We start from the raw sequence: 12,192 nt of genomic DNA, 5'->3' as shown, positions 1-12,192 counted from the left end.
TTTCTTGTTTCTCAAATTGTCCATTAATTACAGGATTGTAGCAAAAAAGTACATGCCAATTCTTCTTTAGTTAGATTTTAACGCACATGTTCCTTTTCACCATATTTTCTTAATAAGTGTTTATTTAAAATGAAGTTTTTATATACTAATATAAAGTGTTTCTCTATAAAATGTACCTCAATATTTGTTTTACAATATGGTGTGATAAAATGGATACAATTTTATGGTATTTGTTTAGCTTAGTTTACCTTAGCAGCATATTATCTGGATATGTTATTTATAAGTCTTTTTAAGGCAGGGAAAGGAAATCTTTTAGTGGCCAGGACCACTTTTGGGGAGATTGTGGATCACATTGGGCAGTTAAGAATGTAAAATAGGTGAGGGCAGTTTACACATATGTCTGCTCTTGATTTTCTAGTAATTTTTCAGGGTTTTTTGGGGGGAGGGGGATTTCTTTAACAATGTAAGCCTATTTCAGGCTTGCATTATAGTTTTGTGTTTTCAAGCCTGAAGTGGGAGATTGCCTTTTAGCAACCTTACCAGAAATCAGCAGTGTGGTTGAGGGAAACTTTAGGGACAACGAAAAAGGTGGGAAGATAGGAGTTTTGGACTCCATGTTGCCTAAGGAAAGGAAGAAAGCGGGAATACATTTTGCAGATATAGGCAATTGTAACACTTAGGTAATACTGGCATATAAAATAATTATATATTTTCCTAATGTTTTGATTTTGGAAGTCTGATCTTTTTGAGGCAATTAATTCACATTCTGAAATTCTGAAAAATAAAAAGGTTCTTAAATGCTAGATCTATTTCAGTTAGTATATTCATTTCACATTCTCTTCATTGCTGCATTTATTCTTTATGTAATGATTATTCTCTCTCCTAATAAAGGCACAATTTCCAAGCATATTATATTAAGTTTACATTTAATTTACTGTTGTGGCCTGCTTTGCTTAAAATATGATTATCCATGTAGGTTTGCTTCCTGTATACCTGCACTGTTTTTACTCTCCAAACCCCCAGAAGTACTTAGAAAAAAGTTAATTTCTGTCTTCACTTCTGTCAGCTTGAAATACTGTAAGCCAGGAGCAGATAGCTCTGTTACGTCCTGAATTGTTACAGCTCCTACAACAAAAATAATCCTATCACCCTAAGGTTATACAGAAGGTTAAGAAGAAAAGAAAAAAGACTCTTTCTATATAACCTATTCTTGCTAAACATAAGTGAAAAATTGACTAAACATTTGGTCAATTTTACTCCTGCATCTTTTTTCAGACCTTGAGAGGAACCTGCAAAGCTATGGGGGTAGCATTTCTCTTACAGGGCCTGAAGCTCAAGTGCCAAGAGAAGGTCTTAGGCAAGAGTTCTCTCCAGAGGCATAATGAAGCCAGCTACTAGTGAGGGTAGGGAAGGCAAATTTTGCATCAATTTCGATTTGTTGATTTCTGGCTCAGCTGCCCTTAATACTAGACAAGTACTAAAATTATTTTCATATCCTTCTTGCAGAAATGATAGATTCAGTTCTGGTAAGAGAGTTGGTTTTCAAATAGTAAATTAGAAAACTAATTTTGTAAATGTCATAAATATGAATTATGTAGATCTTTGAAAGAAAAGAGTTGAAATACACACTTTAATCTTGAGTGATGTTAGTAATCTGTTAAATGTACTTTTAGCTCTAATACATCTAAAAAATTAGAATTTTGTCTTTAATCAAGGTAATTTTGCTTCATGTGTAAATTATTATTAATCTGTTTTACAAGGATATCTTTATTTTTGAAATTTCAAAAAAAGCATTTACACCAGTTCAAAGTTACTGCAATTGCACAATTAATTGCAATTCTGAAATAGTGGTAATTATACAAAGGGGTGTTTCTTAAGTGCCAAAACATATCTTAAGGCTTTTATATTTAGAGTCATTCCTGTGAATTTTCCTATAATCATTTTGAAAGAGTTAAGAAGAATGATATAAGTTATCCTTTTCTAGCTTTTAACAAATTATATCTTGTAATTTAGAATTAATGATGATTTGAATTCATGGAAATTAGAAATGTTAACTCTATAAACTCTGGCTGCTAGGAATAAATGACTTTTTCCTTAATTTTTCATTTGGAGAAAGAGACAACTTGCAATATTTTTTCAGAGGACAGACTTCTGAACTGCAAAGCCAGCTGTATCACACATTTGTGAATCAGGATCTATAGGATCATTGCAAAGCTCATAACTTGAGGCTTATGAAGATATTTTATTTTATTTTTTTCTGACTTTCTCTTCCTCTCTGACAACAGCCTAACAAATTCTTCTGGAAGGGAAACTATCGTCATCCCCATCACTGCTATATACTTGCCACATGGGCATGAAGGCCAATAGGGCAACCATTTTTTTTTTATTTCTTTTTTAGGATTGCTACACTTTCATTGAAATCCTGGTATATAGATAAACTACTTCAACCAATTTCCACCTAGCATTTATTCTAAGGGATCCTCTGTGATAAATAAAGAAGGATCTATAGGAATCAATGTATTTTTAGTGTCATTGAAGTTGGAATTGGATCAGCCAACCCTTAACTTACTGTTAGCATTTATGTTTACATTAATAGAAATTTTAAAATGCTATAGCCGAATAGTTTTCCATGATGCATTTGCATCTAATGTATGCACGGCTTCCTACTTCTTACTATATATTTATAGTAAAGAAAGGTGTGTTTGTGTTTTGCTTTGACTTGTTTGTTTTGTAGCAGGGATGGGTAGAACTTTACCATGCATGGCCATTTTGTTGAGCTCATGTATGGTCTGATAATGTCTTGTAAGCTTTTGATCTCTATTATTACATACAGCTCTCTCTTGAAGAAATCCAAAGTTTCTAAATGTTGGCTACACATGTTATGTTAACACATGTTAACTTTTAAAAAGATGGTGCTGTTTAGAAAAGATTCTTCTATGTCTGATTTTCAAACATCTGGGGGTGGGGGAGGATGATATATGGAAAAAAGGAGCAACCAGTATTTTGAGGTATTACATGCTACTAAATATTTATTATATAATATATATTTTTGTTACTTCCATAGTCTTAATGTGAATTCTGAAAACTCTGAAGAATTTCAAAAAACAGTGGTAAGTAACTACTTGATAGATATTCCATTTGATACTCGAGAGAGTATATTCCTTTTAAACACTTTGTTGTTTTTAGCTGACTGTTTGAATCCCAATTTAATAGTATAAATGTGCAGATTTTCTTTCCTAAATTAATCCAGAACCCCATATAGTCCAACATGCTTATCTCTTTGTTGGGACTGGGCAGTTCAGAAACAGAGGTTGTCTTTTCTTGTTGGTTGTTCTGACATGTGATATACAGAGATCTATTACCTCAGAATAAATATGGTTAGTAGTTTAAAGGTATAAATGACATGTTCTTCATGAATCTATGGTAAGTGGTTTCATAGATTAAATCACATATTAAAAGTTTGTGTGAAAGGCAGGATCATGCAGGCTAATACTACACCTAATATGCACAAGAAGGGATTCTGTATGCATACTTACATATTCTCTTAATGTTCTTAGGTATGAGGGGAATAACAATTGACTTAAACTTCCTAACTTAAAAGGGATATACATAATGAGTTTGCATTGGTATAAATATAGGCTGCTTCTCACACTTACTGAATACATATGGATCATATGACTGACCTGCACAGAGTGCTATTCTCTTATATTAGGATGGGCAATGTTTTAGTGCTTGGAAGCTGTACTTTTTTCTAGGGGCAAAGGCTACAGTGGATGAAACACTGTGAATGATGGGCAGAGGAAGAATCACATACCATAATTGACGGGGACCAGGGTTTATTGCTTTTTCTCTTTTTGGGGAGAGTTTAGCTTCTTTTAAGGCTGTTTTTAGCCTTTTAAAAATAAACTTCTGCCTTAAAATGGGAATAAGTTGCTTTGCCAGTTTTAAGCAGTTGCAGTATATGATGTTCTGGCAGCTACAAAAAAAAAAAGGTTCAAGGGTCACAGCTGCCCATCCTTGCTCTATGTTAAACAAAAATTAATTATCTAATCTTATTTATGTTGCTGCATACTTCCCCCCCATTTCTTGCTTTCTAAGATGAAGAGATTAACCTCCCTAGGCCTCTATTTATACTGAATGGATTCATACTTCTCAACTATATTACCTGCCATTTTTCACCTTGGATATATTTTTTAATTGGGCAACTAGATACATAACAACATTGCCTCGTACAGGTAGATACAGTTGGTATGTTAGATGCTGCTATTCATTGAATTCATTTGAATATACTGTATATTTTAAGGAGCAAATATATTGAAAGATAATAGAAGTACTGGAAGATGACAGTGCGTGAGCACTTTTGAACCTAAATTCCCTGATCTCTTTTTATCCTTTTACTTTTTGTTTATTTGAAGATAATATAGTCAGTTATTATTTCCTAAATCCAGTTCCTGTGGGTCTTTTTAAGTGGTTTAGGAGAGTTAATCCAAGTGTGAATTCTAGATTGGTTAATAAATACTATAAGATGGTAATCAAGAAACATTTATTTATTTATTAAAAATAAACATTCTTAGTCTTAAAAGACTCCAGGTAGTGCACAAAGAACAACAGCGACAAACCAATACAAAAAAAGAGAATGTAATTTCAGAATTACTGGGAAAAAAAAAAATTAGCAGGTAGTCTTTGCTTAATGCCCCTAATTGGGACTGGAATTTCCATCTCTAAGCGATGTGGTCATTAGGTGAAACATCATGTGACCACACCGCTTAGTGATGGCAGTTTCAATAGTCCCAGTTGCTGTTATTAGGCCAGGACCACACCGTGGTTAGGAAAGGATCTCATGCTTTTCCTACCCTGCTGCACTTGCCTCTGTTTCCACTCATCCCACCCACTTCTTTCCCCCTCTCTGCCCTTTTGGGCCCCCTGCATTCTGCTGCCCCTGCTGCCCCCACCAGCCTTCGCCATCTTCTTCCTCCCATTGCTGACGAAGCAATCTGGCCTGGCCCTTTGCACCTCATCAGGAGGAGGAAGACGGCTTGGTACAGGTTGGAAAGGGCAGTGGAGTGCAGGGCAGCCAAAAGGCAGAGATGGGGGGAGACAGGTAAGTGGGGGGAGTTGAAGTGCACCTGTGGTCATAAATATGGGGCACTGCCAAGTGCTTGAATTTTGAGCACATGACAGCGGGGGTGCTGCAATGGCTGTAACTTTGACTGGACGTAACTACCATTTGTTCAGCACCCTCATAACTTTGAATGGTCGCTGAATGAATGAATGAATGAATGAATGAATGAATGAATGAATGAATGAATGAATGAGGACTACCTGTACCCATCAAAACATCTACCTTTGATGAGTCCCACCAATCAGGCCTCAACAGTTCAGAAGGCCACAAGAGATGGAGCATCCCTTGCCTTGTGGGGCATGCTGTTCCACAGGAAGGAACTCTCACAAGAATAACTGCTTTCAGGTCTCCTCCAATTATACTTCTTGGTATGTAGGGACTTTCACCAGGCATTCTCTGTTCATTTGTATTGGGGGGGGGGGCAAAATAAATCAGTAATAGGTGGTGATATAGATACCTAGGGTCTGAGCTACATAGGATTTTATAGGAAATAATCAGCATCCTGAATTGCATTCAGAAAAAAAAAACTGGTACCCAATATGGTTCCAACAGCAATGTTGTTACAAGATAGTAAGGTCTAAACCTGCTGCATTTTGTCCCAGTTGAAGTTTCTGGGTGCTTTTTTAAGAGCAGCCCCATGTAAAGCAATCTATAGTAATAGGGAAGCGAGGAGGGCATGAGTGACCATCTTTAGTGCCCCTGTTCTGTTTTTCAAGCAGAAATCATGAGTCCAGGAGGAGTCCTAAATTGTGAACATGCTCTCCATGGGGAAACACATCCCATCAAAGATGGAGTCAAAGATAGTATAGTCCCACAATCAGAAGAGATCTAAATGAATAGCCACTTCATCTATGGACTCTTAGGAACTTCATAAACCTTCATAAACCCTCATGAAAAATAAAAAGGTTCTTAAATGCTAGATCTATTTCAGTTAGTATATTCATTTCATCTGAAGAGTCAGAAGAATAATAAATGTGGCACCAACTCAACAGCCGTAAAAAATCCCTCTTCAGTTCAAACATGGCAATATTATAGCCTGTTCTATAATAAATATAAATTTGGTATTCCCTTGTTTAAAGAGAATGCTGTTTGTCCAGACTGTGCTGAAGCTGTCACTTATTTTAGAATCAGTTCATTAGATTTGGTGAGCCATTTATTTGGGAAGAACACAACTGAACTCATTGAGTGACCACATTTATATTTAGTAGGCATGCATAGCAAATTTCATTATTTACCCAATATTTCATAACTTTTTATTTCTGCACATATATATTATTTAGAACTATGTAACAAATTTCTTCTAATAGTTGTATTGAAGAACAGTTAGATACACTTGCAAAAATAAAAGTAAAACGCTATACTGTGTGTGTGTGTTTTTCTAGACTCTTGAAGTCCAAATTATGGGGAATACAATGTCTAGAAGGTATTTTATACAGGAAATTTGAAACATAATGATCATAAGAATTCCAATATAACAGACTTAACAAATACGTTTGTAGTAATTTAAATAATGTTCTTTCAATGAATTACATGATGTTTTCCTCAGGGAAGTAGTATTTTATAACTTTTATATTTTTTGCACTCTGTTAGTGGCAACACCTGTGACTGAATGAGAGATAGCCCGTTGAAAGGGCAATTTAAAGCCTAATTAAAAGCCAAAAGGAGAATGAAGAAGTAAAACAAGAGATGTGAAAGTGGTTTGGATTATATTCCCAAAGCAAAGTTCCTCATTAGAATAAACAAATGATCAAAGAATGCCAAGTTCAAATTTTATCTTTCCTTTTTCCAGTAATAGCTATCAGTTTGTACCCAAATAATACTTGATTATCAAGGCTTTCTCTACGTGCTTGCTAGTTTAAAACCGTCATTTTTTTCCCTACTCTTTATTTAATTTTATATCAGTATTATTGGGAAATGGCAACAGAATATTTATTTTTTGTTAATTTGTCCTCATTTACTGAACATGTTTCCATTTAAGATAGTAAAATCATACTGATCTCAGTCACTACATCAGTTGCATAGACATAGTTGTTTTACTTTAAAGTATGCATATGTTCTGATCTAAATGATCAGAAATGAACAAAATTTAATATATTCAACCATCTGGGGTATATAATTAAAATGGTATATCTTCTGCCAACTGTTATAAGGTTAGAAATATGACAAATTTTGGTTGTCTGAAATATGAACAGATTCTTTAAAGTGCTTATGAATGAATATACAAACAAATGAATTATTACTTTTATAATTAGGGGAGGGGGGAGTATGGATGGACATTTCTTTTAGATTTTGGAACCTATGTCTATGGTATTGTAAACATCTCCCAATCAGATATATTTATAAAGTTGCAGAAGACATAGATACTATCTTAATTGAGAAAATTTATAAAAGCAGATGAAATATAAACAGAAATAAATAAAACACTCCTTTTATTTTCAATTAATGATCAGGAGCTCAAAAAAATTAACAGTTGACTGATTCCATAATTTGCAGCATTTATGTTGCCTTGCTCACTCACCCATTCTAATTAGCTTTATTTCAACTTTCCACCTGCATATTTTAATGATATGATAGGTGCCAAACTTTAAATGGAAGTAATTTAAATGAAAGGGATTGAAACTAAATTATTGTGTATTTGATGTGGTTGGCTTTCTAAATCACTGCTGGGTTTTTGTTTGTTTTTTTGTGATAGTCTTCAGATATAAACAAAAAGCTTCCCATTTGTTATGAGAGTTGAAAATCTGATTTAAAGGCTGAATGATACATAGTTAAATATGTCACATTCATGGCAAAAATTCTGTTTTTTACTAGTGGACATGTTGACGAATTTGCTTTTATGGTTACTACGTAAGAGCTTTTTTATTTGTACACAGCAGCAAGTATTACAATTTCATTTGAGAAGCAGTGTATAATACTTTAAATAAATAATAATTTGTTTTCATTGTAATGTTTTAGTCAATCCAATAAACTGATTTTTTATTCAGATTTATTTATATTGATACAATGGAGCTTAATTTTAAATGGGTGTATATATATAAATACACAGTAAATGAAGTAATCCATGCATATTCAGTAACTTAGTATACCAAACATTTCTTTTACTCTTTTATTTTTTAAAATTAACTTAAAATTCTGTATGTATCACCAGCAGCTATATTGCAATTTTGGTAATTTCTCGCTGTCCTTAAATTTAGATATTGCAATGAACTTTGGCCAATCTGGAAGAAGAACATTTATATGCACAGATTAATTAGTTCCCCTGCAATATGCCTCTTCCAAGTATTCTGATGTTTCTGTTACAACTTTGGTAGAACTAAAAATGTACTTAGACAAACAAGGCTTTAGAAATACCATAAATCTTTGTCTCCTTTCTTAAAGATTCAACTCTGAAAGAAAGGCAGTTCACACACTGATTTTTATACATGCCTTGGATAAGTAATTCCATTCCTTACATTACCATGATAGACAAAGATTGGTGTATAAAATAGTAGAGATAAGGCATCCAGAACGGAGCAAAGGAGAATTTGCATACTCTTTCTTCAGGTCACAGAATTAGAACATGTTGTCAGATGATAAAGATATATAGGACAGATATTGTGGTGGTTCAGCTCAGAGATGTTTGCTGTTTTTCAAACTGCACAGAGATTTTCCAGTCATATTCTTCATTCATCATGTAGCAGTCTAAATGCTTCAGATACAAGTCTGTAATCTTGCCAATGTTCATCCAGTTTTGCATGTTAGAAAGTAATTGTATACATCTAAATATTTCACTTATTTTTAAATATCATTTATATGTATACCTATACATCTCTGTTTATTAGTTTGAAAAGTTTCAAAAGGCAGAAGAATTCATTGATATTTATCACTAAAGATCTAAAACATTAGTTGATGATTTGAATGCATTGTGGTCATCCAGATAAATAAGCAAGCAAGAGCATTTTTATATGATAGATTTTATCTCATATATAATACTTTATATTTCATTCATTCAGTTGCAGGTTATTGAATGACCTGTGTGGTTTCTGTGTGTGTGAATTAGCCCTAACTTGCTGTTTAAATATAGAAAGTGATAGATACAAGCAAATCTTAAAATAGAGCCTGAATTCATTAAAAGCAAGCGTGTAGAATTATCTCACTGTTGGGAAGCAACCAAGAAATGTTTTTGAACCACGTCTATTATCCGTTTTAATCATTTTGGGTTCTTTTCAAATATAGACTAGTTCCCTTGCATCATCATCTGCCAGGAAAGTGGGAAATATTCCAGAGAAATGTTCACTTAATAACACTGCACTGTGGGTCCCAGATGGAGGCCTGTTTCCCTTAGATCTCAATTACAATCTGCTCCTGCTTTTGGTGCAGACCAACAGTGAGAGATGGAAAAATTGGTGTACTGTAAATTCCTTAGTATTTATATTTTACTGCAACTTTCTCATTGAACTTCTGCCAGAATTAATCAGCAGAATCATTCTGATGGTTGCAGAATTCTCCTAGGACCTGGTTTTATTTATTTGTTTGTTGCTTTTTTTGTGTGTGTGTCCTAATTTTCAATTAACTAGCTGCTCACATCAACAGAAAAAAAAAGAGAGAGAGAAGTCCCGTCATCAGGTTTACAAACTAAAAAAACCACGATATACAAGCAAGGGGAGTGGAGGAGATCAAGGCCAGAACAAAGTGATAAGCTGTACACAGGATTTGTGACCATCTGGGCAAGCTTAATCTTTTCTTCCTCTTATTTCTTGAACAACAATTAATTGTTCCTGTTTCCTTGGCTTTTTCCCTTACCTTTGCAGGCCCAAGTCTACAGGTAGTTGCAGCTAAGGGTCTCTATATAGAAAGATATAGCTGCTGTTTTTCTGGCTTGTGAATGTAGTCAGAAAATGGCTCTAGAATCCTTAACTGATAGCAGAAACCACAGTATGTTCTTTCTGTTTGTTTTCTTGTACCAGGACAGTTTTTCCCATACCATTGACCAGTTGGACAATGGCTATGTAAATACAAATCAGAACTGAACTTATATTGAAAAAATTTGTACAGCAGTTTTGATAGAAAAAGTAGAAATATAACCAAATCTTATAAATCTTAATGCTCAGTAGCTGATTTGAGAAAATATGTGATGCAATTGTTGCCTGCTTTTACATATAAAGAACATTACACTTTGACTGGGAAACACTTAAAATAGCTTTCCTGAATTGTTTATGGCCATGCCAGTTATAAGAATTACACGCATAGCTTGCATGGAAAATTTGTACACGGAAAGAGACATATAGTGAATGGTTCTAAAATTGTATGGCTAAAATTGCCTGTGATGTAGAAATATTACTAGCAGCTTCAACATGGCAATGACATAAGAACTAATCCTTGGTTTTCACCAGTCCATATAATGTATATGACATAGTTACTATATCTGATGTTCTCTGTATTTCTTTAGAAATGGGGGTTCTGATGCAGCAGTAATTCATTAATTCATGAAGTTTGTGACCACTGTACATTGCCATCAAGTGCTATGATGATGGAGTTAGAACAGTGTTGAAATTACATGAACGGGATATGGAGGAGAAGCTGGGTTAAATAAGCTGTTTGCTATAATATTTTTGAAACTTATTTGTTGTAGCTTTAAGAAAGAAATGGGTCTTGACAGCATAAAAATGCGTTTGCAGTGTTTATACAAAGGTGTTTGCCATAAGTGCATTTCTTTGCTCCTCTTTATTTAAATGTGCTGATATAATGCATGCTATACCTCAGTGAGAGAAATTGTCATGTGAGGGTCTGATTCACACTTTCTCTTCTTGGTACATTACTTCTATTAAGACAATGCTTCTAGTTCTGTCGTATTAAAAAAAAAACTTTATTCTAGGATGGAAATCCTTTTGATGCTGCAACAGGATATCATAATCTTACATATGAAGAGGTCTTACAGGAGTTGATGAAACACAAAGAACAACTTAAGAAAAAAGATACCCACATTCGTGAACTTGAGGATTATATTGACAATCTTCTAGTACGAGTAATGGAAGAAACTCCAAGTATTCTACGTGTACCATATGAACCTTCTCGTCGAGCTGGCAAATTTTCAAAAACCTAAGCCAATGCCAACAGTCCTTGGTATTAATTAAGAGGATGGATTGCTTAGTGCAGTGTTTTGATATTGTAAATTTCATGTCCATGCTTTATCCTGAGAGTGTTTGACTCCAAACTTCAGTTGGTATTGTCAGTTCTTGAAATCTATATATAAACTCCAGGTTTTCTAAGGTGAAATGTAAGATCCTTTTGCTGCAAAACATCCCTTTACCTTGAACATGTACATCCTGGTCTGTTTTATTTTCAAAATATTATAGCTAGCTTGGATATCACTGTACAGTAGTCATCCAACATACATACTTGAATATTTATTTTGCACTTCAATTAATCACTTTGAAGTTACAGCATGCTGTCAGAGTGAATGTACATAACCAGAATGTGTTTTGCAGCTCTTAATATGAAGGAAAATGTGATAATGTTGTATTTTAGAAATCACTAATACATGAGGGGATAATACATCTTTGCATAAGGAAGTGGACAGTATTGATCCTTAATGTAGAACTTATTTGAAACAATTATATTTGTGCTCTTGAAGAAATACGGGCTTTTGAAATGGCAAATTCCATAATCTGTATGGATGGAAAAGGTCTTAGTATATAAAGGTACAGCATACCATTGGGTTAAGCACACGTATGTAATTTTAAAAAGAGTAATAAAGCAGAAGAAACTAATGAATAATACCTCATTTGTTTAGACTATAAAAGGTATGGGGAGAAAAGCTGACAGGGATGTAACATTCTAAATAGTATGTCAAGTCAGCCTATACATGTGTGTTTAGGGGGAGATGTGTGTGTGCATGCACACACACATGCAAGTACATAACCAATGCATAATTTGGGTTCTGCAATATTTCAAACGGGAAATTGAGATTTACTTGTTTGTATTTGCCAATATAGGAAATTATTTTTTAAAATAGATTGCAATTATTTCAGTACTGTATTCTGTGTCAGAGTCAAATATTGTCCTTCATTAAAGAGTGATGGATATATTTG

The 12,192-nt window shown here is 34.0% G+C and overlaps 1 protein-coding gene across 2 annotated transcripts in view; it reads left to right on the top strand.

Moving 5' to 3' along the window:
• RAB11FIP2 (RAB11 family interacting protein 2) overlaps nt 1-11,563 on the top strand; it is a 34,526-nt gene extending 22,963 nt beyond the window's left edge. The window contains exons 4-5 of one of the 2 annotated variants that reach the window (XM_007437211.4): nt 3,065-3,110; nt 10,977-11,563. In XM_007437211.4, the coding sequence (XP_007437273.1) occupies nt 3,065-3,110; nt 10,977-11,204 (274 nt within the window). In that variant the 3' untranslated portion in view covers nt 11,205-11,563. The remainder of the gene's footprint in view (nt 1-3,064; nt 3,111-10,976) is intronic. The other variant, XM_025172539.2, reaches the window with a different exon arrangement.
• Nucleotides 11,564-12,192: the final 629 nt, after the last annotated feature.

The sequence above is a fragment of the Python bivittatus genome, unplaced genomic scaffold (genome assembly GCF_059951505.1).
Source record: "Python bivittatus isolate LINGU-HERP-01145 unplaced genomic scaffold, Pbiv_v1 ctg000980_np1212, whole genome shotgun sequence".
Lineage (NCBI taxonomy): Eukaryota > Metazoa > Chordata > Lepidosauria > Squamata > Pythonidae > Python > Python bivittatus.
This window is presented reverse-complemented; position numbering and strand designations above follow the sequence as displayed.